The 26,336-nt window shown below is 36.7% G+C and overlaps 5 protein-coding genes across 7 annotated transcripts; 2 read left to right on the top strand and 3 right to left on the bottom strand.

Moving 5' to 3' along the window:
- Positions 1–870: 870 nt before the first annotated feature.
- LOC121754967 (chlorophyll a-b binding protein of LHCII type 1-like) lies at positions 871–1,816 on the top strand. Its single transcript, XM_042150250.1, has one exon. The coding sequence runs from the start codon at positions 932–934 to the stop codon at positions 1,718–1,720; it is 789 nt and encodes a 262-aa protein (XP_042006184.1). The 5' UTR covers positions 871–931; the 3' UTR covers positions 1,721–1,816.
- Positions 1,817–1,850: 34 nt separating this feature from the next.
- On the bottom strand, positions 1,851–8,969 carry LOC121754965 (probable starch synthase 4, chloroplastic/amyloplastic). Its single transcript, XM_042150247.1, has 16 exons — positions 8,694–8,969; positions 7,798–8,170; positions 7,318–7,399; positions 6,042–7,101; positions 5,907–5,958; positions 5,092–5,214; positions 4,944–5,019; positions 4,668–4,852; positions 4,393–4,587; positions 4,082–4,153; positions 3,723–3,932; positions 3,014–3,139; positions 2,727–2,876; positions 2,580–2,641; positions 2,402–2,477; positions 1,851–2,307 (listed from the first exon to the last, which is right to left on the bottom strand). Exons 1-16 carry the CDS (start codon positions 8,837–8,839, stop codon positions 2,137–2,139), a joined length of 3,159 nt encoding a protein of 1,052 aa, XP_042006181.1. The 5' UTR covers positions 8,840–8,969; the 3' UTR covers positions 1,851–2,136.
- A 736-nt stretch (positions 8,970–9,705) lies between these two features.
- Positions 9,706–17,189, top strand: LOC121753936 (UDP-N-acetylglucosamine transferase subunit ALG14-like). 3 transcript variants are annotated; one of them, XM_042149235.1, is made up of 7 exons: positions 9,706–9,895; positions 10,046–10,239; positions 10,446–10,585; positions 10,975–11,121; positions 11,212–11,271; positions 11,354–11,558; positions 16,926–17,189. In XM_042149235.1, exons 1-6 carry the CDS (start codon positions 9,873–9,875, stop codon positions 11,528–11,530), a joined length of 741 nt encoding a protein of 246 aa, XP_042005169.1. In that variant the 5' UTR covers positions 9,706–9,872; the 3' UTR covers positions 11,531–11,558; positions 16,926–17,189. The 3 variants fall into 3 exon arrangements, with proteins under 3 accessions (XP_042005169.1, XP_042005170.1, XP_042005168.1); XM_042149236.1 differs by lacking the exon at positions 16,926–17,189 and adding an exon at positions 12,112–12,344; XM_042149234.1 differs by lacking the exon at positions 16,926–17,189 and having other exon boundaries at positions 11,354–11,784.
- Positions 12,606–14,565, bottom strand: LOC121756066 (probable disease resistance protein At1g59620). The gene is made up of 3 exons (XM_042151524.1): positions 14,226–14,565; positions 12,972–13,774; positions 12,606–12,683 (listed from the first exon to the last, which is right to left on the bottom strand). Exons 1-3 carry the CDS (start codon positions 14,563–14,565, stop codon positions 12,606–12,608), a joined length of 1,221 nt encoding a protein of 406 aa, XP_042007458.1.
- Positions 17,190–22,851: 5,662 nt separating the features above from the next.
- LOC121754171 (WRKY transcription factor 71-like) lies at positions 22,852–25,004 on the bottom strand. The gene is made up of 3 exons (XM_042149522.1): positions 24,568–25,004; positions 24,327–24,470; positions 22,852–23,422 (listed from the first exon to the last, which is right to left on the bottom strand). The coding sequence occupies exons 1-3, from the start codon at positions 24,930–24,932 to the stop codon at positions 23,071–23,073; spliced, it is 861 nt and encodes a 286-aa protein (XP_042005456.1). The 5' UTR covers positions 24,933–25,004; the 3' UTR covers positions 22,852–23,070.
- Between the last annotated feature and the right edge of the window lie 1,332 nt (positions 25,005–26,336).

Consider the following 26,336-nt stretch of genomic DNA (forward strand, 5'->3'; position numbering starts at 1 on the left):
AAATAAAAAAAATTGTGATTTATTTTCTTCTCTCTAATTCGTAGCAGCCACAATATTTATCTCGATTTAGGCTTCATTCTTTCCTCTAAATGGCAGTCCCAATTCGTCATCGCGATCTAATATTCCTGATCTTCACCACCAACAATTCATCATTATTTATGCTAAAATCTCATTTCTTTGTCTATCTCTATTTCTCAACCACCACCACAAATTCATTGGTTTCTTTGACACCTAGTTAGAAAAAATCGTCATACTATCACAAAAGCTCCTAGAAACGATTTTGTTTTGCTATATTAATTGGATTTCACCATCATTCTAAATCATAGGAAATTGACTATGCAGTCAAAGTCCATAACATTTGCGGCCAATTCTTAATTTTATGAGAAATATGGTCAAAGTTTATTATTTTAGATTTATGGTTTATACACCAATTACATTTTAATAAAATGCATAAAAGATTATGTCACAACCACATTAATTACATATGGAGTATATTAAAGACTATTGACATTTTGACAAAATGCATAAAAGCTCATGTCACAGCCACATTAATTACATATGGAGACTAACCTTAAGAATGGACCAACCAACCCACCATTAAATAAAACTGTATCTCTCATTTGAAAGCTCATCTTAAATCTCAATCATGGAATCCATGTATGAGTCAAAAATCCATCTGTACATGAGAGCCCACTCAAACAAAAAATCTAAACTCCATCACAAAAAAATATCTTAAAAACTGATGGTCTAAAACATGCCATTTAGGCATAGCAACAAAATCTTGAAACCCAATGAGAAAAGAGAAAGAGATATCACAAGATAACTAACCAAACCTCTTGCCACCTATAAGTAAATCCCAACTACCACTTCTATTTCTCATCCTCAAACAATCACCCTTTAGTAGCATCAAACAACCGCCGCATCTCCACCAATGGCCGCCTCCACAATGGCTCTCTCCTCCCCATCCTTCGCCGGTCAGGCGGTCAAAACCACCCCTCAATTCTCCTCCGGTGGCCGCGTCTCCATGCGCAAACCCGCCACCAAGTCGGTCTCCTCCGGCAGCCCCTGGTACGGCCCCGACCGCGTCAAGTACCTCGGCCCCTTCTCCGGCGAGGCCCCCAGCTACCTCACCGGCGAGTTCCCCGGCGACTACGGCTGGGACACCGCCGGACTCTCCGCTGACCCCGAGACCTTCGCCAAGAACAGGGAGCTCGAGGTGATCCACTCCCGGTGGGCCATGCTCGGCGCCCTCGGCTGCGTCTTCCCCGAGCTCCTCGCCCGCAATGGCGTGAAGTTCGGCGAGGCCGTGTGGTTCAAGGCCGGCGCTCAGATATTCAGTGAGGGCGGCCTTGACTACCTGGGAAACCCGAGCCTGGTCCATGCTCAGAGCATCTTGGCCATCTGGGCTACCCAGGTCGTCCTCATGGGCGCCGTCGAGGGCTACCGCATTGCTGGTGGCCCCCTCGGGGAGGTGACCGACCCGATCTACCCGGGCGGGAGCTTCGACCCATTGGGGTTGGCGGATGACCCTGAGGCGTTCGCTGAGCTGAAGGTGAAGGAGCTCAAGAACGGGAGGCTCGCCATGTTCTCCATGTTCGGATTCTTCGTTCAGGCTATTGTCACCGGAAAGGGTCCATTGGAGAACCTCGCCGACCACCTTGCTGACCCAGTTAACAACAACGCTTGGGCCTTCGCCACCAACTTCGTCCCCGGAAAGTGAGGAGAAGAAGAGGGTTTGGAGTTGAGAGTGTTGCTTTAGTCACTTGTAAAGTTTCATGTGAATTATTGGAATATAAAAGCCACGTTTTGAGGTTCAGTGTGTGTTTGTGAATTTGGTTTTTATTTTGACATAAAGGGAACTAAAATCATTATTAAAAAAAAAAAACTAGTTCTCATTTTACAACATACACCTTTACAGATTGGAAGTCGATATTTACAAGTAAAAAAGTAAACTATAATTGTGCTGAATGAAAGAATTGAACCTGAGCTGCCTGCATTTGGCCGATCAGCTCCACAAGACACAAGGTGACACTAAACGACAGCTCAGTCGTCGTTCCGTGACTTAACTTTCAGTCACAAGCTCATCCACTCCACCAATATATCAGCATAGAAAACCTAGATTGTGGTCATCGGGTATCATTTTCTGCTCCTCGCTCTGGCGACAGACTTGTGATAAAGTTCTTCATACAATGGTGCAGAAGAATCCCAACTAAAATCCAAGTTCATCACCTTTTGAACAAGCTGTTTCCAACTATCAGCATCATTCATGTAATGGTTAACTGCCAGTTGCAATGCATTGCTGAAATCCTATATGTTGAAACGAAACAACCCATGTTGGTTTATGAAAATGCAGTCTTTAAAGAAATATATATTGCTCATCCCAGTTACGATGGTGAAATACCTGCTCATTAGCTGTCAAGAATGTATATCCATTTCTGTAATGGGAAGGTATGGTATCATCGTCGAAATCGAAAACACTGCAAGGTGATGTACAAACGTGATTATATGAACAGAGTACAAAGTTAAGTGCAAAACAAATGCAGAGCGATTTTAAAAAGTCATTTGTGGGTGATTTTAACCTGTCGTTGAGTCCTCCAGTCTTCCTAACGATGGGAACTGATCCGTATCTCATAGCAATCATCTGCATATGTGTGATTTTGAGTTAAGAAACAATTGCTAGTACGCCTGGAGTCTGTGGAGCATATGATGCCGTGTGTAAAGGATACCTGAGTGAGGCCACAAGGCTCGAAGATGGATGGGATGATCAACATGTCCGATGCAGCATAGATTAAGTGTGAAAGTGCCTCGTCATATTTCAATACCAATCGAGCATGTTCATGAGTTTTAAAATGATCACAGATTTCTTCAAACTCCCTCTGACAAAAATGAGAATTCCCATTATCATTAAGGGTAAGTCAAGAACATTCCATTTTCTGCCTCCAATAAAATCAATGAACACAACAACAAAAGCGTGTATATATATAACCATTCAAATTGAGAAACCCGAACTTACCTGAATCTCAGGCACTGGACTTGAACCAAGAAGCACGAATTGACCACCTAACTCCAATGTCCGGTATATTGCATGCCGTATAAGATGTACACCCTTCTGAGGTACCAATCTAGTTATGCAAGCAACCTGCACTTGATGTTTTATAACAAAAGCAAGTGTTATTCCAGCAGCTGTTTAAGAGACATTAGTATGATCACATAAGATTTAAACAGTCATATTTTATAGGTATAGTCTGTTTCTCCCATTAATGCATTAGGAATCAACCAAAAATCTAATCAAGCCAATGCATAAACAACAGTTCGATTACAGAAGCAGTAGTTAAGTAAATTAAACTTACAAATAAACTATAAAAGTAATAAAAATGCATATATTATATTTAAAAAGAATCAAGACAATTATATGACGTACATAAAAAGATAAAAAATAAAAGAAAATGATTTCACTGAAGTGAATGGGAAGGGTAAAGGTATCTAGATGATATTGTGCTAATCTGACCCAAAAATGATATTTTCATATTGTGTTCATGATGGTTAATTGTGCTATTATGCCTCAGATTGCCACCTCTAAGTATCAATAATAATTGCACATCAGGGGAATAATTCATGTTAACCGAAAATTAATTCAACTCACGTCTTAAAAGCTTAAATTATTATAAAACTAAAAAGGATTTTGTAAAAACAAATTGTTATTAGATTCAAACTATACTTACCAATGGCTGTCTGTCATTAACTGAAGACAATTGCAGATATCTCCTCAAAGCTGCTTTGTTTTCTGCTTTGCCATCAAGATCATTGGAATGATACTGAACCTTCAAAAAGGGATCAGTTGCTGGATTCCATGCATCAGTATCAATTCCGTTCAAAATTCCGACAAACTTCTTTGAATATGTATTAATTGTGTCCTGTAGGCCTCGTCCACCCTAAACATCATGAGAAGGAGATAGGATGAAAAATTCTGATAATTATCCACTAAACATGTGCGTGCTGTTTCATTAATTGCTCCATTGTTGCTCAAATTGAAGTTTGGGAATGCAAGTACAGCTGTTACAAAAGCATATGACATTCATACCTCTGAACTCCGCACTTCTTGAGCATAGGTTGGTGAAACTGTTGTCACAATATTAGAGAACACCACAGCACCCTGATAACAAGGACATGCCAATAGAAGGACAATAGACCATGAAATTGAAATTAGTCCAAATATGCCAGGATGAAAAAAGAGCAGTCAACTTTTAAGTGCTAACCTACCACCATTCAATTACAAAAACTATATAAAGAGAACCAAGAGGTTCCCTGCCACATGGAACCATGTCCTTCTCAACAGCACATACGTAAAAACTTTTAATTCTTGGAAGGGGCTCAGGGGAGAGATCTCGTTACCTTAACAGGGTTAACCCTGTCATGTGCTGAGTGATCCTGCATCCTATCAGGTCTATTGAGTTGGTGAACATCAAGACCACAAGATCCTAGCTCAGATGCTGGAGCTGATCCTTGATACTCAAAATTGTGACATGTGAAACATATTCTGGCTGAATCCAATCCTTTTGGCACATATAGATCCCAGTAAAGAGGTGCCTGCCACATATAACAACAAGGAAACTTTAAAAAAAATGCACGGGAGGCACAGAAGAATGCTGAAAATCTAGTATCCGTACGACGAAGGCTGTCTGCCAATCATGACAATGAATTATGTCCGGCTTCTTTCCAGCTTGAAGAATTAACTCAAGTGCTGCCCTGCTGAAGTATGAAAATCTCTTAAAATCGTCATTCTCTCCATAAAATTGATTTCTCCAGAAGAATTTACTTGGATGAAGAGGTTCAATGAAATAAACAGGAATCCCTGAATATGGTCAAAATTGCAGCCAACTAAAGTATTAGACACAACAAAGAAGCAAGGATATTTTCACTTTGGAACTGAAATAATTCTAGACCTTCAACACTGCCAACCCAGATTTTGTTTTTGAACAGTCTACCATCAAAATATGACTCAACATGCATATTCAAAACCTGCATCAAATGAAGATCCGGGTTAGGGAGTATTATTGAAATAAAAAGAGCACCTCCATAAACACCAATCACCTTCAAATCACGGATGCTCTCGTACTGCAGGCAGTCGTATTTTGGTACAACAACTTCCACAAGGTGCCCTTTCCTCTGAAGCGCTTTACTAAGACCAGTCACTACATCTCCCAGTCCACCCACCTTAAACATAAATGTGAAACAAAGTTTGCACCCAGAGAAAACATGAAATGAAAAATAACATTATGAACATGCCAAAAATGTACAAGATGTGCCAAAGACATATGAACGTTTTCACTGAAAAGTTAAAACAAAGTTGGAATCCAAGAGAATACATTACAAATTGCAAAATTGTTACATCAAGCTATTAGACTCTGAAATAGCATGTATGGTGCTTAGCGAATTATGCATTGAAATTCATTTCTATGTTTGAACATGTAGCTAGTAAAACAACCACTAATTTCTTTCTAATGGGCTGAATCCAACACATGAAGGTACATATGTACCCAACTTCTTCCCCCAATTCTTTATCCAATTACTCCCTTGGCTTACATCATATCATCATACAGGAAGGTTCATAAAGAGAGCTTTCTAATTTTCCCAACATTGCTAGGTATCCTCATGAGAGGCAACATGGGATTGGTGGAAAAGGTTTCACACAAATGTGAATGTGTGTGTGATTGCTTACTTGAGAGAGCTAGATGAATATGAAATGGCAAACTTTTTTCCCATCTCTCAAACTTCCTTAAATTACATTCGTCAATATATTCATTATTCTCCAGAGAAATATCACAATAGAAAGCCATAGATATTCATAGAACATTTACAACACAAAAGCAGTGTCACTGTCCTCTAGAAGTTTATAAAGGGTATACCTTAGCCACAGGTGCCATCTCTGCTGCAATGTGTATGACATGTAACCTTTCACTGTACAACGATAACAAATACTTGTTAATACTTGTGTCTAATAACACATGTAAAAAAATAAAATGCTTGCAATGTCTGCCTACCCTGTCGTTGACGATGTTAGTTTAAGAAATGTCGCAATAATTTCCCTCTCACTTTTTCCTTGCATCGACATATATGAATCACATATGCTCTTTTCCCTGTTCCATATCATTTCTCTTAATAACTTCACTTGATCCAGTGAGATCTTCTTTTCAAGAAACCATCCATCCACCAAAAGCAATAAATTGGACCAAAACTCAGAAGGCTTGTCATGCACAGATTCGTTTTCTGCCCTTTTCTTGCTTTCTTCTTTCAAAGCATTCAGTTTGTCCTGGAATTCCTTTATAGAGTCTTGACACAATTTAAAATAGCTCTGTACCTCTTCATCAGAATTTTGCAGGCAGTCATCCAATAGATCTATTCTTTGCTGCATTAGTTCAGTATGTTGCTGCAACTTCTCTGATGACAGTTTATAGTCACTAGTCTTACTGACAGATTCTTCAAGCTGGTCAACCTTCTTGCGGAGTTCTTGGTTTTGCCGCAATGCTAGAATTGCTTGATCTGCCTGCTCTGTTGCCTTATCTAAAAGTGTCTGCATATCCTCCACTTTCTCATATAAACTCTTACATTCAGATTTTAAGCTAGAGATTCCTGAAACATCTTCATCAGAAGCAGCAAGTTTGAACTCCAACTCTTTGAAGGAGGACTGCAACAATGACCGTTCGTTCTCCAATGTTTGAACACGCTGGTCAGTTTCCCTAATACGACTAAGCTCTGCCTTTAGGGCTTGTAGCTCATCCTGCAGGGTTATATTCTCAGCCCTTAATGAATTTAATTCCTGGCTAAAAGAACTGACGACGTCAATTTGTGATGAAGAAACAACATTATTCAAGTCCTGTTCAAGTTCCTCTCTGTTTGACAATTCACTTCGCAACTTCTCCAGCTGGGCTTGGAGGAGTTCTACATGTATCTTCTCTTGTGCAGCCACTTTCAGACGTGCATCAGTTTCAGCCAGTTTCATCTCTAAAGTGTTGATTTCTCCCTGCAATGACTCTTTTTCACTGATAACATTTTCAAGATCCTCAAGAGCACGCATACGAGCACCATTAAGAAGATGTATATCTGTAAGGCAATAGGGAACACATACAACATATTCAGCTACCAGAAAGGGCTATATTTTTGTTTTCTGCTAGAAGAAAAAAGTTGAGCTCTTATAAATCCCGTCAACACTCTGTAATGATTAGTGCAAAATGATTCTTCTTACAATTCAAGTAATCAAAGATAGTGCAAGTAAGAAAACATACTTATATAAATGGATCAAGTTGAGTCACGACTTACTCTTTTCAGCACTTCGTATCATTCCAATAAAATCGTGAAGTTGACTGCCTGAGCGTTGCTGTCCTCTATTTTCAGTGGTGGACTGTTTGAAAGATAAGATAATCAAATACTTAACCCTTTAGTCAGAACAAACTAGAGAAAATAAACCATTGACTCTAAATCCCCTTAACAGTTATGAAACTTCGATTATGAATACATTGGAAAATCTTATGATATTTAAAATCATGAAATAGAAGTACACCTGATTTTTTTCAGTAAAGAATTGTACCCTTCAGCCATGTGATACTACCTAAACAGCAACATATACGATAAGCACATCTCATGTTTCAATATTAACTTTTTGGAAATATATCATGCTGAAGCTGCCTTTAGCTACATCAGTAGGAACATTTTTTTTCGCGCTTACATAAATGTGTATGGACCTGAAATAGTATTGAATAAAATAAAACAAAATGAGGAAAGAACTGGAAGGGTGCATACTGGGATATCATTTGATAGGATATGACTCCTTGTATTTTCATCATTTAAGTGCACTGATCCCTCTGCAGAGGTGACAGAGTCATTGTGCATATATCTAACTTCATCTGGTTCAGAAGAATTGAAGTAACCCTCTCCTTCCAAGTATCCATATTCTAATACGGGAATATTGTTGCTGGAATCTGTTTCTTGATCTGAATTTGAGTTGCTGCCTTCGGGCGAGTCGCTATCATCATTTGGCTCAGAATTTGTATTTGTCGGTGAAATCCCGTCTCTATGCCTGCTGCTTGTATCAGTGTTGCTATCATCAATTGGATTTAATCGTGTACTTGTTGGGAGATTGAATTTCTTTGCTTGCTGTCTCTTGTTTTGTGAACTGCGGAACCATCCAATGCATCATGTCGCAAAAGTAGGGAGGAAATAATAGGCACCAGAAGTAGGTGTTTCCAAAGGGATCATGATAGTTAGAGTATGCAAGCAACAACTATACTGAAACTCTACTATCTCCACCCAGCAACAGACGAATTAAAATAGTCTCGTTTCAAGATTAGTCGACTCTACTTGTCATTTCATTCTCAAGGAAGTTTCCACATCGAATCCAAATCTCTCTCCCATCAAATTTATGTGAAATCAGATATTAAGTACCTACCACCACTAGAAAATATTCTCTCTGCTGCAGCCAGTGAAGTTATTCATCAACATAATTATAACGCCATAATTTGAAGATTTTAGAAGAGAAAATATCTATTGCCAGATAAAGCACTAATCATGTGATTCTCAATCAAGCATATATTACAAGCGAGCAGTATCGATCGCCAAAGAAATCAATATCTAGAAAAGGCAAGTAATCGAGAAATGATTCATCAATTCGAAGAGATAAAAGCAGTAAGAACGAAAACCTGAAGTTGCGCTGGCGCATTTTACAAGAGGCTGGGTACCAGCGCTGCCAAGAGAAAGAGTAGAGACGCACAGTGGCTTGAGGAGACTTGAGTCCGGCGCCGACCAATCCGCGGCGGAGAAAGCACGTCGACGGCGCCGACTCCATCAATTTGTGAGGCGGTTACCGCTGCTGTGTGTGTAATGTGTAAGAAAATAAACGGTTGCTTAGAACCAACGACTGCTTAGCTCTAATTCGGAGCTGGGAAAATACGCTTTTATTTATCTTCTACCTCTGCGTAAGCTTCGCATCTTGTCACACTTATATAGTAATGCAGCTAAACATATTTTAATTACTTTCTTTTCAAAAAAGTTGGAACTATATATTAAAAAAATTTCGCAATTATCGTATGTGCTTTTTTTAATTTGAAATATACGATGAAGTGAAAATCAATTTCAACACACCATTTACCATATAAATATGTAGAACTATCACACAAATAAAAGACAGTTGACATTTCATAACAATCATAACATCTCATTTTTGCGTATTTAAAACTTATTGATATGCATATTGCATCGCAAATAAGATAGATAAAACAATTATAAACTTTATAATTTAATTTTTGAAAAATGTGAAACACCGAGAGTTAAGCTATTTTTAGTGGAGTAACTTATTTGGCAAATTGTCATTTTCAAAACTACTCTTTTATAATGGGTGTTCGGATTTTGTATCAATTTTTAAAAATATATCCAATATGGTGATTGAATATAAATTTAAAATATGAAAATCTAAAATTTTAGTAGTAATAACTAAATTATAACCATATCGAAATCGAAATTATTACTTCTCTCTTTCAACCTTTTTTATTAATATTCATTTTTAAAGACGCCACAACTTAATTAATCTTTGAGGGAAGTATTTTGTTTTTTTTACTTGCTTTTTATTTTATTTATTTTTTCTGTATTTAGTTCATTAAAAACAATTTTTAACATTGAATGAAAGTAGCAATATAAATAAGTGATAAATTTCAATATAGAAAAAATGGCAGAACTCTAGTCCTAAATTCAGCTCGATTTAGGGGGAAAAGGAAGTATCTTTGAGTGATCCAGTGGCATCCCCTCCCTCTCCGGCGGTGACCTCCTCCCCCGGCAACGGCTGTCGCCGCCGCGCTGAATCCACCATTTCCGATCTCTTTCCCATGATTTACGGTACACTTATTAGGTAAAATCCTCTATTGTTATGAATCGGAAAGAAGTTGAATACTATAATTGAAATCAAAGATGATTATAGTGTTCCTTCATAAACCTCCACTTTGTTTGATTTCGCTAAGCTGTTGATTTCCGTTGTATGATTGCTGCCACTGCGATACAGCAAAATTCTCGCGATGGAGAACGGAAGCAGCTGTTTCTTTTCCTATGTGGGATTCCTCAATTTTCCTATTTTGCTGATAATTGGCGCTTCTACCTTGCTTTTGTTCCGGATTTTGTATGTTATATATCGAAGCAGCAAACAATTATACAATAGTCCTCAAGGACCTCTGAGTACCTTGATAATTCTAGGTTCAGGTAGCAAATTTCTACCTTTTCTTGTCCTTAACCATTTAATTGTCTCCTATGATTGCAGCCACCAAGTTTCACCTCCAAATTTGAATACTTGAAAAGTAGTTCTGATTATTAGGCGATACTTTGATATGGCTGGGCGCGTATTTACATTCGTTATTTGTTTTTTTTTCAGAGTCTCGTTTTGATTTGTCCTTTTGATCCCAATCTAGGTGGTCACACTGCAGAGATGCTAAACCTATTAGGTGTTCTGCAGATGGAAAGATTTAAACCAAGATGCTATATCGCTGCTGCCACTGATAACATGAGCCTTCAGAAAGCTCGTGTGATGGAGGACACCGTGAAGAACAAGGTAAAATACCTTCAACTACTCTATGTATATCCTATTCTTCCTATTGCATTATGATTATGTTGTGCGTTGTGTGTTTAGTTTGGATGTATATGAGAACACTAGTCAGATTATGAGATTGAAATCATGCTTGTTTTACATACATAATATGCATGATATATATGTGGGCGTAGTTTGTTCTTGACATTGGGATAGAAGTTAGAACCGTGATGTTGTTGTGAGATACATGGGATAAATATAGTATATGCTAATTACTTTATATACACTTACTCATGGATAAAGGTCACTGGTCGTTGATAATACGTGTCAATAAATTAGTTTTGTTTGGGTTTTGATGACTAATTGAATACTCTACTACTTTTTCATGCTCTGACATAGATTTTATGTGGTAGGCAGAAGCTGGTACGATATGCGCTTCAGATTTTTTGCAAATTTACCGTAGTCGCGAGGTTGGACAGTCTTACATAACTTCAGTTGGCACAACTTTAGCTGCTTTAGCCCATGCATTATGGCTAATGATCAAAATCCGACCTCGAGTGGTATTGTGATTTCTTGATACCCTCAACTGTGATAAGGATCATGTAGTTCTATTTATTTTATTTGCTCCACTCAATATTTCCCATTTGCAGATTTTGTGCAATGGGCCTGGGACTTGTATACCGCTTTGTGCCATTGCTTTTGTTTTCAAGGTTTGCATAACTATGCTTGGCAACATATGCCTTGTTAACTAGGGGTTTATAGAACAATGTTAAAATTATACTGCGACTTCAGGTTTTGGGGATCAGGTGGTCGTCCATTTTCTATGTTGAGAGTATTGCTAGAGTCAGAAGGCTATCTTTGAGCGGATTGCTTCTTTACAAACTGCGGATGGCTGATCAAGTATTCGTGCAGTGGCCACAGCTCAAGAACAAATACCCCCGAGCTAATTATGTCGGTCGCCTTATGTAACGACTCATGCTCTTGCCCCTCCTTTCAGGTATTTCCAGTTTCCCTTACTATACTCTTATGATCTATAGCTTTATATCCTTTTGCTTAGGTCAATATATAAACTTTGTTGATACATTGGTCGAACCATCACCAGACTAAGCAATTATATACAGAGTTAGTTTGATGTTCTTTAAGTTGCAAGAATGAAGATATGGCATAGAAACCATCGTAAACGTGGAGCTTCTTCTATTAAATGTACATGTGTTTTATGCCTATATAGTCTTGAGTGTGATTAAATATGCCTGAGTTTCAAAAAATGCATGAGTTTCACTGAAGCAAAGCAATATGGCAAGGGCTAATATATTACTCATCCCAATTTGATAGAAGATGAAGTGATCTATTCCTTTTATCATCCACAAATTTTCTCTTTTCTTTTTTAATTAAAATATTCTACAAATTTTTTCTTCTAAATTTATTATAATCAACAATTCCATTTAAAATCTTGTATAATTAAAAAAAATAGATGTCCTGACTCTTGCCGAGGAACTACTATTTAATCTGTTTTGGCCCATCGAAATGAAATTGAAGTCGATTTTTGTTAGGCCATCTAAGCGTAATTGAGGTCGAAGTTTACATGATATATGAAGGAGACCTCATACATGGAAAGGGAGGGGAAGATGGGGAGAAGCTAGTTACATATAGTTTGTTAGTTAAGTAGTTAGCTGGCGACATGGTGTGATGAGCTGGAAACTGAATGCAACAAAAAATGTAACTCTTTATAAAGAACCTGTACACACTTTCTACATTTTTAAACAATGAAATACATGTTTCGCAATTCTGATCTTCAGATGAATACTGTACCAGAACCAAATCTTAATTGAGTACTATTCCCAATTAATTGATGGTAGGATTAGTGATTTACTAAATACAGTACTATTTAAATTGATCTTTTTTTTGTTTAACATTGTAGACATAAATCAATACACATTCAAACAAATCTTAAATTGACACAATTAATTAAAGATATATACAAATGCACATAATCTTGCATCTAGCCATCTACATATTTCCCCAAAACAAAAAAGAAAAAGAAAAACTAAGATACAGCATAAGATCCTCTTTCATCAACAAGCTGAATCTGCACACCAACATCATTTCTGCCTATCTCCTTCATCTTCAAGTAATTGAGAAAATGCTGGTAGATTTACAGCACGAACCCCCACATCACCAACACCATCACCACCACCTTCAACCCACTCAGCCGGTCAGAATAACAGTGAAACAAGAACATGAAAGCAAACAAAGATTTATAACAAAGAAATCTGATGCCAGATTACCATGAAATGAGATACCTGGGTATAGACTAGTCCTCGGTGATGATTGAAGGGATGTGTTGGACTTTGTGGAAATCCTGTCCTGATGGTGATACCCTTTCTCTCAATCTCGGCATTTGTTTAATTACGAGTCTCTGAAGGGAAGAAATGCCACTCAATCCCTCTGGCATCATCTCCAGACAAGAACACTCTTCAATCTTTAATTGAGATAGAAGGGGCATGGCTCCTGCCTCCACTCCCCACTCCCTCAACTGTGGTAAACCTATTAATTCTAGCTCCTTGAGGTGAAGGAAACTATTTGATGGACACGTCATCTCCTCCCCAACAAATGATTCACACCTTAATTGCAAATATACCAAGTAAGGAAGGTTTCCTAGTATCCCCATTGGATCATCCTCAATCTCGGACCCATACAGGCTCAAAAACCTAAGTTTTAAGGTTCTCAAGTCACTCTCGCACTCTGCTAGCGCCTTCCTTAACTTAGCCCTAGTCCACAAGCCTTGAAGGTTGGGACATTTCAAAGCCTTCTCCAGCATTCGCTCACTTGTTAAGTCGCAGCTGTCTTCGATATAAACTCTACAAAATACTATCTTGTTCCACTTCATAATGGCCTTCATGATGGCTGATAAGCTTTCTTTATCGTGTATTCTTGCTGAAAAATGTCGGAGATTCTTCTCTCTGTCCATACATTTTAATTCATGATATCTACTATCTAAGAATTGTAGACTCTCCAACCCATCTAATCCCTCATCCAATCTTACTCGATAATTTCCAATAATTTCATCTCCATATAAAGGAAAATATATGTGTTTTAATCGCAGCATCTCCTTCAAAACATTTGGAACTTCAACGTTCATTGTATTTGCTAAATCGATGGTATCAATGTATACCAAATTCCTAATGGATGACGGTAGCTTATCAAGTTCACATCCTTGTAAACACAAACTTCTAAGGTGAACAAGATTAGAGATTCCTCTTGGTAACTAGATCTCTCAACAATTTGAAATTTCAAAGATCAACCATACTATGTGGAGGAAACAGAAAAACATTCGAATTTATGAGATTAGTTAATCGAAGAGACCTTATATGCTTGCTAGTATCTTCTCCACAAGTGACTATAGGCTCGAGTTCGACTTCACTCCTTAAATGGATAGCCAAATGTTGTATTTTCATATGCGAGGAAGCTTCCCGTATTAAGGTACTAAGTTTTCCTCCTTGATACTCCAAACTCTGCACACCAAAATCCTCCCTTTTCCCTAATTTCAAACATAGTTCTCGTATTACGTCATGAAGTTCGCATGTATCATATTTTCTAGTTTTATTTGCGACATCATAAGTATACATAATTTCAACTTGAACTAGAGACCTAGAGGCCAACTCACTTAAGTATAGCTCAGCGATGTCCATTAAAGTGTCCTCCTTGTCTCCAATATTCTCATATGAAATCATGCCTTGTGCTATCCACATCTTATATAAATGCCCTGCATCTATGGTTTCATCCTCATTGAATAATATACCCATATAGAGAAAGCAAGGCTTCAAATAATAGGGTAGCCTTTCATAGCTGAAGTTCAACACTCCATCAATCTGCTTTTCATCTCTATATATGACTTCTTTGATGTCTTTATTAACTAATTCCCGCTCATCCATTGAATTTTTCTTCCTCAAAACCCCGCAAAGTAAAGAAATTGCCCATGGCAAATACCCACATTTATGCACCATTTCTTTCCCAACTTTCTCAAATCTTTCTTCCAATGCAAAGTCTGCATATTGAAGTAATAAATTTGAAATTATTATTTGAAATAGAAGTTGTAATTAGTAAATAAAGCTTAGATGGAGTTAGCCTGAATTCAAATATAATTTTTAACTCCGCACAATCAAATTTCAAACAACATAGCTAGTCTGATTGCAACTCCAGTGGTGGGGGTAGTATCCAGTAGGGTTGCATAATTAATTGCGTTAGAGCATTAGCAATGGGGCGCCCTTAGGCGCACCCTATGCACCGCCACGTCATCATTTTTATTCTCCTACCCTCCCACCTGCAGTGTGGCGCCCTAAGGCGCGCCCTATGCATTTTCTTTTATTCGAATATTTAAATAACTACAAAAATTGAAAAAAAACTTCATTTCATTTATAAAAATTAATACATTACAATACGAATTAAAAAAATATGCAAACTCAGCGACGGCGGTTACGGGCCCACACTTCTTCAATCATGTCGTTCATGAGCTAGGCATGGTCTTGTTGGTTGCGCATTGAGGTCTGTCTAGATAGAACCTCATTGAAGCCCGTCGGTAATCCTCTAGCGGGGGGCTCGGTCGCCGTGCTGGACGAGCTAGATGCACCTTCATCATCGTTCCAGTCGGTGATGGTTCCACCTTCATGCTCGACTATCATGTTGTGCATGATTATGCACACATACATGATATCGGCGATGACTTCCTTGAACCAGAGACGAGCCGACCCTTTCACAATTGCCCACGTGCTTGGAGCACACCAAATGCCCGCTCGACATCCTTCCGCGCCGCCTCCTCCTTTTGCGCAAATAAAACCCTCTTCCGCGCCGCCACCGTGGGTATATGCCATCGGCCAAGTAGTACCCCATGTGGTATTGGCGCCTGTTGGCAGTAAAACTCGATGGCCGGGCCGTTGTCATTGCATTGCTCGGTGAAGAGGGTGGATGAGTTGAGGACGTTAATGTCGTTGTTCGACCCGGCCACGCCGAAGTAAGCATGCCAGATCCAGAGCCGATGGTCAGCGACGGCTTCGAGGATCATCGTCGGGTGGCTGCCCTTGTATCCACTAGTGAATTGGCATCTCCACGCCGTCAGACAATTCTTCCACTCCCAGTGCATACAGTCGATGCTCCCTAGCATCCCAGGAAAGTCGTGCACCGTCTCGTGCATCTTCATCAGGCCCTGGCAATCAACGGTAGTCGGCCTGCGCAAATATGTGTCGTCGTAGGCCTCCACATCTCCCCTACAAAATCTCTTCAGGCACTCCCGGCCTGTTGTCTCCCCGACGTGGAGGTACTCGTCGAAAATGTCCGTCGTGGTGCCGTAGGCCAACTGACTGAGTGCAGCCGTGCACTTTTGCAATGGTGTAAGGTCGGGTCTGCCGACGCCATCTTCCCGATACGTCATGTATTCATCACGTGACGACAAAGTCCGGACAATGCTAAGAAAAAGGTAACGCGGCATTCTAAACCGGCGGCGAAAAACGGTCGTTCCCCACCGTGGTTGCTCGGCAAAATAGTCTGCAATCAGACGTTGGTGAGCTGCCGCGTGGTCGTGTCGGACAATTGTCCGACGTCGAATAGGCCTGTGGATCTGCTCCGCCGCCGCCGCCTCCTCCTCCTCGCGCTGCATTTCGACGAAGCATTCCGCCATGGCCTCTTCAACGGCTGCATCTAAGGCTTCCGAGGTCGGACTACCTGACTCCGAGAAACTAGAACTAGTGTCGTCGTCGTGGTTCATTTTGGTATGTGAGAGAGGTAGAAATGTGAGAGATGAGAGAAATGAGAGAGTCTGGATGTTCGTATGAACAAGTGAATGAGAAACGAGGTTTAAATAGACAAAATTCGGAAAAAAATAAAAAATGCGTGACATCATCCGCGCCCATCGTCCGCCAAGCCCACAATGGTGCCCGATGGCGCGGACGATGGCCCATCGTCCGCGACCATCGTCCGCCGAGCCCGCAATGGTGCCCGATGGCGCGGACGATAGGCCATCGTCCGCGCTTCTTCTGCGCCTGAAGCTTAGGGCGAGGGCATAGGGCGCGCCCTATGGCGAGCACCCACAATGGAGGCATCGTCCGCGCCCGAGGACGATGACACGCATAGGGCGTGCCATCGGGCGCCCCATTGTGGGTGCCCGTACCTGTCCTCTATAAATATTGGCAAACTGCTTTGCTATTGAAAAATATATTCTTCCCCATCCATGTAAGATAATTTCATTTATGGAAGGCACGAAACATAGATATAATATGAGGAAGAAAGTAAAATATCTTTGAAAAGAATGAAGCAATCTAATTTTTTTTATCATCCACACATTGAGAAAAATTGTTGGATTGTTTCTTTGCAGGGTTCATCCAACTGATCATCGGCTGTTTAGAAAACACAGCACAATATGATGTTCATTAAACGCAAAGGAATTGGAATGAAACGCAGACATATAAGTTATTTTCATTTTCAACCTCTTTTCCCTTCTATTATGCTTTAGGCATAAATTAATACAAGTTACATTCCAACCCCATGGCCCACCATACAGAGGTAACAGAGCCACTGCATGTTTCATACTCCGCATAATACACGTATCATTTTCTACAAAAGTTGGTTTTAATTTTTATCACTAATTACTAATAACTGATTTGTTTTATTGATATATTTATAAAATATGTTGTAATATATATACTATATTATACAAATAATTATTAGTAATTTTTACGTTGAATACTTCTTTTATAATAATATTTTAGATATAATAGTACTACTAACTTAGTTTTATAGCACGGAATAGGTGTAATTATAAAAAACTAAGTGTTATTGTAATATAGTATAAATATATATTGGAGTACCATAAAGAAAGCACAACAAAAGAAAAAATATTCTCATAAGTTTAAAAAATAATATCCATGCAGCATATCAATAATAATAAATATTTATATTAGTACTAATATTTATATGTCAAGTTGATTTTTACAAATTAGAATACAATGACTTCTACAAGAAAAATAGACTGGTATAATAGGATTCTGGTGAATCAATTAACATCTTAAGATGATGAAATAATAGTTTTTTAGTTAAATTTTATCACTATAATTTAGTTATTCATCACGTAAAATCATCTTATTTTAATTTTCTAAAAAATAAATCAACTTGATTTATAGATTTGTACTTAACAGAAATTTTAATTATTGATTATCATGTTGAATAATAATTCTTTACATATAGAATAATATTTCTATATGATAATAGTATGTGTTTTTACGATATACTCTTTATTACAATTATAACATATTTTTATGAATACATAAATAAAACAAATCAGTTTTTGTAATTAATTATAAGAAAATTGAAATGAAGTTTTATTAAAATATTACTCCTATATTCGTGTAATATATGAAAGATATAATGAGTTGGAATGTAATGAATCTGCACACCTCCATCATTTCTGTCTTCCTTCATCTTCTAATCTTAGAGATGATGCTGGTAGATGTATGAGTACGACCCCAGTCAGTTTAACAAAGAAACAAGAACATGAAGCAGATAAAGATTTCTAACAAAGAAACTAGATTAACATGACATGAGATACCTGGTTGGCAGGCCCGGCCCTGGGGGGGGTCGAGCAGTGCCCCCGCCCCGGGCCCCCAAAACGTTGGGGCCTCCAAAATCCAAATACATACATGAGTATATACATGCTACTGGGCCAGGTCCAAACTTTTAAGGTAATAATATAAATTGTATGCTATAAATATTGTCTTTGATGTATTGAAGTGTTTTATTACTACTGTTGTTATTGTTACTATTAGTTTATAGTATTATTATGGGGCCCCTCTTTTAGTTCCGCCCCGGGCCAATAAAAACTCAGGACCGGGCCTGCTGGTTGGGTACAGACTAGTCCTTGATGATAATTGAAGGGCCGTGGCGGACTTCGTAGAAATCCTGTCCTGCTGGTGATACCCTTTCGCTCAATTCCGGCATTCCCAGTATCCCCATTGGATCATCCTCAATCTCGGTCTCACACAAGTTCAAAAGCCTAAGTTTGGAGCTCAACAAGTCACTCCCGCTCTCTCTGTGCCAGCGCCTTCCCTAGCTTAGAAAAGATATACAATTCATAAAGATTGGGACATGTCAAAGCCTTCTCTAGCATTTTCTCACTTGTAAAGTCGCAATTGCCTATGACTCATAATGGCATTCATGATAGCTAACAAGCTTTCATGCTTGTGTATTCTTATTGTAAACCGTCGGAGATTCTTCATTCTATCCATACATTTTAATTCATGTAATCTACTAACTCCAACTTGTCTACTCCCTCATCCAGTCTTACCCCATAATTTCCAATTTTTTCTATTCCATATAAAGGTAACATCAAGTGTTTTAATCGCAGCGTCTCCTTAAAAACAGTTGTATCAAGGTTCGACTGTAACTTTCTAAAATTTCAGAATTTAAAGAAATAAAAATTTTGAAATGTAAAGAACGAAAATTAAAATCATGGAATTTTTTAAATCAAAATTTGTAAACTCAGTTAGTTTAACAGGATACGATAATGACCTAAAAGGCTAAAATGATATTACAAGATAAAACCATGAAAATGATATTACAAGATAAAACCATGAAAATGATATTACACGATAATGACATAGTCATGTTATAATATGATTAAAACTTTATCACGATTTAAATTTAAATAATAAAATTAAAATATACTCATATTGCAAATAATAAATATAATAGTAGAGTTCTTTTTTGCAACTTTCTTCCAAACCTTATAAAATATTATTTCAACTTTCTAAGTAATATTTTAAATATTAAGAATTCAAACAAATTAGTATTTTGAAAGTAAAGAAAAAATCAAAATTATGAAATTCTTAAAATTAGTGTATCAAATTTTAATTTGTTGCATGTTATAGCAAACTAAGCTAATAAACATTTTAGAAAGAAAAAGAAAAGATCTTATCTATATAGTTTTAAAATATTATATTGATGAGTGAAAATATGTGATTGTTTTTTATTAGGATTCAACTTAACGTTATACTCCCTCCGTCCCACATTACTTGAGTCGTATTCTATTTTGGGTTATCCCAAGTTACTTGAGTTATTTCTCTTTTTGGCTAAAAACAATGCATCTAATCATACCTACTTTATCCTTTCTTTTATTGTATTCTCTCTCATCTCTTACTTTATTCACCCATCTACTTTATTTAACTCACTAAACACAACTTTCTTAAATCTCGTGCCGAAAAGAAACGTCTCAAGTAACGTGGGATGGAGGGAGTACAAATTAAAAATATGAAGAAATTATAATTAAAATCAAAAGCCTAAACATAATTAGTGTGGGCGCGGATTTTAAGAAATGTTTTTGTCAAATAAGCTAAGAACACTAATATTTACTACCTCCATCCCACATTAAGTGTCATATTTAGTGTGGTCGCGGATTTTAAGAAATGTAAAGAAAAATAGGTTGAATAAGATAGTGGACTATGAGTCTCACTTATATATATATTAGTTTTATAATAAAATATGAGTAAAATTGGTTGGTGGAACGTAGGGTCTACTTATCATTTATGGTAAAAGTGAAATGTGACACTTAATGTGGGACGGATCAAAATGGCAAAATGTGGCACTTAATGTGGGACGGAGGTAGTACTTTATAAGGAAGCAAAGAAAATATTAAATAAATAATTTAAGAATATGCAAATATTTTTTTTATCGATGTTCACATGTAACACTACAAAAACTATGAATTTATAGAAATTAATATTTAGAAAAGTAAAAAATTAAAGCTATGAAATCATAAAATTAAAATCATAAACTTAGATAGTATTAATATACATTATACATCAAATTTAATTTATTGCATGTTACACTAAAGACTCTAATATTATAGAAATAAAAAGAAAAAAATATTAACTATATAGCTTTAAAATAATAAATAGAATGAGTAAAAAAACATGTGATTATTTTTTTAATTGACGTTCGATGTAATATTACAAAAATTAAGAATTTGAGGAAATTAATATTTTGGATAGTAAGGGATTAAAACCAAAATTATGAAAATATTAAAAACAAAGCCGTAAACACAATCAGTATTAATATATCATATACTATAAAATTTAATTTTTTTAAAATATTAAATTGTTGAAATAAGAATACGTGATTATTATTTTGATCGATGATTAACTGTAATGTTAAATAAAAGAATTTAAAATTAATATTTTAAAAAACCAAGAATTAAAATTAAAATAATAAAATTCTCAAAATCAAAGTCGTAGAGTCAATCAGTATTATTATAATCAAATTTAATTTTTTGCACGTTCGAGTGAATTGAGATAGGAATTCTAATATTTAAAACAAAAATGAAAATATTTACCATATAGTTTTGGAATACTAAATAGATGAGCAAAAACATGTGATTATTTTTTTCTTAAGCTTCAACATAATGAAATTTATATTTTGGAAATTAAATAATTAGTACAATTATGAAACTATTATTATACGTATCATATATCAATTTTTTGTTGTTGCATAGTATAATAAATTATACTAAGAATTTTAATATTTTTAAAAAAGGGAAAAATTAACTCTTGGAGGGATAGAATATAGGTAGAATTTGATTAATTCATTTATCTGTCTTGACTTTGGCGATTAATAAAGAATATGAGAACCCATATTCATATCTTCCATATATATTTTCCCTAATCAAGCTTTCCTTATCTAATATCATATTTAATACATCCATATACAAACAATCGATATATTTATGAGGAAGGGGCTATAAGGTATATATAGTTTGTATAAATTTAATCAAAAATGAAATATAATTTGAAATTACTATTTAAATGTCAAGAGGGCTCGAACTCGGCACCTCATACAATAATGTCTAAGCTTCTTATCACTGGGACAAAGACATTATGTCTCTAAAACATTTTCCATTGTAAAATTAGTCACGAGAAATCAATTCCAATTAGATTCACAATCAAACCCAAACTTTTGTCACCAATTTTTTCTTCCACTTAATTAAAAAGGTAAAACATCTCAAGTTGTCAACCCACATTCCCAATAAAAAAAGGTAGCGTTAGAGCATATACTTTTGTTAGACTTTGTTATATTTCTTTTATAATTATATTTTTTTGATAGCAAGCATGAGAGTGTTCGAAAACTAATAATCCGCAAACTTTCACAAGATTTGTCTTTTTCTGTTATAATCAGGCTTAAATTATTTTATACTTATTGAAAGTTAGAATAATTGGAAAATCCTAAATTCCAAATTATAGCAGCAAAGGTAAACATCACTTTTAGTATAATCACTTTAATTCATAAGAATAGTCATTTACATAATAATTATTTTAATTCATTTATAATAAATGTAACTTTTATTAAAACATTTATGGTTTTGATCACGAAATACATTCAGGCCAGGTCAAGTCTTCATATATTGGATTGACTTGGCTTAGCTGTGTAGTTTAACATGACAAGAATTCATGACATACGAATTAAATGGTTGACTTTGATTTAAGGGTCAAACCAAGGTATTAATTTGACCAACGGGACTGGCCAATTAGCTTGTCTCTAGTTTCTTAGGGAATTATATTAATTTTAAAATTCAAAATAATTAAGATATGTTATGTTATGTTATGTCATAGAAAAATTTTCAAATTAAAAGTTCGGTTAATGTTAAGGGATAAGACATCTTGACAAGTGCTCAACAAAATAAATTAAAAGGGAAGCAATTATAATAAATTTAGGATTATTGGCATCTAAATAAATGAATATATATGGACATATTTTGGTCTAACATGTGAATTTCTGAAATTGTTGTGAATTTTCATAATAATTTGTGAAAATCGCATGTTGAACATATAATTAAACAGAGTAGCCATTGCATGTTGAATATATAAACACAATAGTTAGAGAACTTAATTATCTCGTACTAGCTACCTTATTTCATGTTTTCGATCGAATCTTGCAAGATAAAGGTTATAAATTTTCAGTAATCACATGTATTGCCAATCTAATACAAGAAAGGTGCGGAAAAATTTCTGATTGCACGGTCATGCACTGTGCAATTGGCGTTAACCGTTAGTTTTTTACGGAACCGTAAAAAAAAGACTACTTTGTCGACATTTTCATTTGTTATAGACCTGTTTTTTTAAAAGTGGAATGTTTTGAACCAAATTCGTATTCTGGTCATCTGTTTATGATCAAAATTGATATTTACTATACAATAAATCATAAGGAATCACTAAACAAGATGTATAGCTTCGAAAACGTAAATACATGCATGCACATAAAAATGTACTAGTACTACATTAGCTATTGTTCAAGATGAGAGAGAAGATGAAGAAGAGAGATAATGCTACACTAGCGTCTAGCAAGGTCATATGTCTGTATGCAGACTCTAGTCGATCGATCAATAATCGATACATGTATCTTATAGTCACATAAATAAACAAAGAAACCCTCTCTCTATGAGTAGCTAAAATTCGAAGTTTCAAGATATCTCTCTCTCATGCCTCCTCTTTACGGTAAACTGGAGGAATTATATCCTGCAGCAGTCCGTAGTCAACAAACTGATGCTGGCTGCTTAAGTTCTGTTGATGAAACATATTGTTGCCGCCGCCGAAGAGGTGAGGCATCTGAAACAAGAACTCTTGAGGGAAGCCCTGGCCTTCCGATGGGATCAGCGGCGGAGCTAGCATTGAGGGTGCAAACAATGCTGCCGCATTTCCACGGAAGGTTGCCGGCACGTGGTGGTTGTGCTGCCCTTCGTAAGTCGTGATGACGGTCGAAGGGTCTTCATACGATCTCTCCACGCGCTTCTTCACCGGGCATTTCTGTGTCGTGCACCGGTAGTAGCTTCTGCAAATGGATGTCACATTGTAATTAAATAAAAGTATGTCACATTATGCGTTACGTAGCGAAACGATGTCATATGATACTAAATTAAATAATTAGGCTTTATATTAAAAAAGAATGAGATGCATGGAAACGGAATGTAGTGGAGTATAATAAATGAAATTATTTAATTTATTATAAAGTGACGCTGTTTCGCTCCCCACAATATGTCATCGTTATACCCCACGTTCGATAGTGCCACGTAAGAAAGTCATCGAGTCATTTCAGCGCCAAATCTTGTTTAGTTGCAATAATAGTTTGGTATGCAAAACCCAAAAATAAGAAATTTGCAAACAAATACAGCTTGAATACTTTTTCGTAATTCATGAAAATGGAACAATTGTAAAGTCATAAGAATGTTACATATAGTAACTTCCGAACATGATTCTTGATCACATAAAAGTGATTTGGAAAATATGATTAAACAAATCCGAACAACCTTTTTTTTGGGTGAAGAGACGTACTAGAGTGTTCATGCTAGGGTTATTGCTTTCAACTCAATAATACTATATTCAACAAATAAATTATGGGTCAAATTAATTTGCATATGAAACCGTAATCGAGGAACAAGACGACACAATATATGCACAATTTAACAAGATACATAAAGTTTGACTTTGCATGAAATTTGTTTGTTACCTAAATCCCAATAGATCGTGTTCATACAAGATCGGCTCCAATTCAAAATAGATTATGTTAGCAAATAAACACACATATAATCACGAATATAAACACAAAACACGCAAGAATTGTTTACTCTAGTTCGATACGACAGGATATAATGGACCGCCATAGTCATAGATCTATTCACTTCATTTCAGGCTTCATACTCAACAGATTAAACAAGCAATTGAATGAAACATGTAACCTTGGATAAGGGCTATTTTTGACTGCCTTTTGTCCATATTTTCTCCATCTATACCCATCTTCTAGATGATCAACTTCACTCTTGGTCATAAAAGCAAATCTTGGCTGCCTTTGCTTCTTCTCTCCTTTCTTCTTCGCCTTCGAGCTTAATCAAACATTTCAAAAACAAATCGTAAGTTTTAATTAATCATCAAAAAACATGTTTAATCAATTTAAAAATAGTAAAAATGTAAAATACTCACTCTTTCTTGGGGCTTTCATCTTCAAGGGTTTCCTTCGCTTCCTTCTTTCCCTTATTCGACTCTTCGTCGCCCGCGGCCGCCTCGTCCGAGGACGACGAAATCGAGGGGTTCGGCGTGGCCGGCGCCGGTATCCGCTGATCGTCTACAGCGGCGGAGAATGAGGTGTGATCGTTGTTTGATCCATGAAGAAATTCAGCAAAAGTAGGATCGAACATTTGCAGATTGTTGTTGATGAGTAGTGAGGAATGATCGTCGAAGGAGGAGGAGGAATGGCTGCCGGAGTATGTGAAGCCGGCGGCGGTGGTGCGGCGATTATCATCTTGAAACGGTTGCCGGTATATGAAATCTGTGAAATCTTCCGACATCAAGAGAGAGAGAGTGGAGAGAGATTATTGAAGGAGTAGAGAGAGAGTAGACTAGTGGATAAAGAAGAAGAATGTGAGCTTTAGGTTTGACAGTGGTTTGGATTTGCTTTTATGCATTTATTTAAAAAGGTTTGACGAGAAAAAAAATAATGATTTTGATTAAATTGAGGTGAGTTAATCGTTGTTTATTAAATTTAATTTGGTGGGGAAACAAGAAAAGGTCAGCCGTCAGCCCCTACACGAACAACCTAAGTTCATATTTATATTTTTGTGTATGTTACACGTATAATAGAATAACTCCTATTCTTTAAATTAATAAAGTACAAGTTGGTGAAAAAACAGAGCATCTGTGTATCTAGTTAGAGCATCCACAATGGCGCCTAGCGCACTGCCTAGCCGAGCGCCGGCGCTAGGCGGTCGCTAGGCGAACCATTGCAGGAGCCGAAAACCGCTGAGCGGTTTTTCGGAAATGAATTTCGCCTAGCGCTAGGCGGTCAAAATCCGCTGGGCTATGCGCTGGGCGATCCGCTCGGCGCCATTGCAGCGCCCGGATCGCCCAGCGCATAGCCCAGCGGTTTTTTTTTCGAAACACTATATATACGCGATTTGCACTTCATTTAATTGTTGCATTTTCCCGTATCTGTGGCGTAAATTTAATTCCGTATTTTGTGTGATTGTTCATTATTTGTTTTATATAATTTTGAGTGATGTGGCTGGGCTATGGCTGGGCTATTTGCTGGTTTTGATGATGTGGCAGGAGGATTTTTAGTGCTGATGATGTGTCAGGAGGAGTTTGTGGCTAGGCTATGGCTGGGCTATGGCTGGGCGAAAACCATTGTGGATACTCTTATGAACATGTGATTATGGGAAAGATAATCATTCTTTTTTCTCCACAACTTAAGCTACTTTTATTTTTTATTTTTTATTTTTTATTTTATAGGAGGAATGGTCTCTTAAATACTCCATCTGTCCCCAATTATGAGCATGAATTTTAAGAAATGTAAAAAAAATGGTTGAAAAAGTTAATGAAATGTAGGACCCACTTTTTTATATTGATTTTATAATAAAACGTGAGTGAAGTGAGTTAGTGGAATGTGAGACATACTTACCATATATGGTAAAAATGAAGTGTGACAATTATTGAGGGACGAATCGAAATAGAAAAGAGTGATAACTAATCATGGACGGAGGGAGTAATAAACTCAGTTGAAATTTGGTATTTTTCCATGAATTCAATTTCCAGTTAAATTGAATTCGATGTGACACGTTAGATTATGTAGATGGATAAATCGGTTAATATAAGTAATGATGTTATTTTGTGTTACTTAAGTTCCAAATTTTCTCAGATTTTTACGGAATTCCTTGTCATGAGAAATATATAATTCACCATACTACATAAATTTG

The sequence above is a fragment of the Salvia splendens genome, chromosome 11 (assembly GCF_004379255.2).
Source record: "Salvia splendens isolate huo1 chromosome 11, SspV2, whole genome shotgun sequence".
NCBI classification, from domain to species: Eukaryota; Viridiplantae; Streptophyta; class Magnoliopsida; order Lamiales; family Lamiaceae; genus Salvia; species Salvia splendens.

Coding starts and splice junctions, on each gene's coding strand:
- LOC121754967 (XM_042150250.1), top strand. CDS start 932: ATGGCCGCCTCCACAATGGCTCTCTCCTCCCCATCCTTCGCCGGTCAG.
- LOC121754965 (XM_042150247.1), bottom strand. CDS start 8,839: ATGGAGTCGGCGCCGTCGACGTGCTTTCTCCGCCGCGGATTGGTCGGC. Junction 5,959..6,041: donor CTAACATCGTCAACGACAGG/GTAGGCAGACAT, acceptor ATCGTTGTACAG/TGAAAGGTTACATGTCATAC. Junction 2,642..2,726: donor AGCCTTGTGGCCTCACTCAG/GTATCCTTTACA, acceptor ACACATATGCAG/ATGATTGCTATGAGATACGG.
- LOC121753936 (XM_042149235.1), top strand. CDS start 9,873: ATGATTTACGGTACACTTATTAG. Junction 10,586..10,974: donor AGGACACCGTGAAGAACAAG/GTAAAATACCTT, acceptor TTTATGTGGTAG/GCAGAAGCTGGTACGATATG. Junction 11,272..11,353: donor CCATTGCTTTTGTTTTCAAG/GTTTGCATAACT, acceptor CTGCGACTTCAG/GTTTTGGGGATCAGGTGGTC.
- LOC121756066 (XM_042151524.1), bottom strand. CDS start 14,565: ATGGTGCATAAATGTGGGTATTTGCCATGGGCAATTTCTTTACTTTGC. Junction 13,775..14,225: donor CATCGCTGAGCTATACTTAA/GTGAGTTGGCCT, acceptor TGTGTTTACAAG/GATGTGAACTTGATAAGCTA. Junction 12,684..12,971: donor TTTCTTCCCTTCAGAGACTC/GTAATTAAACAA, acceptor AATTACTTGAAG/ATGAAGGAGATAGGCAGAAA.
- LOC121754171 (XM_042149522.1), bottom strand. CDS start 24,932: ATGTCGGAAGATTTCACAGATTTCATATACCGGCAACCGTTTCAAGAT. Junction 24,471..24,567: donor GATGAAAGCCCCAAGAAAGA/GTGAGTATTTTA, acceptor TGTTTGATTAAG/CTCGAAGGCGAAGAAGAAAG. Junction 23,423..24,326: donor AAAAATAGCCCTTATCCAAG/GTTACATGTTTC, acceptor ATCCATTTGCAG/AAGCTACTACCGGTGCACGA.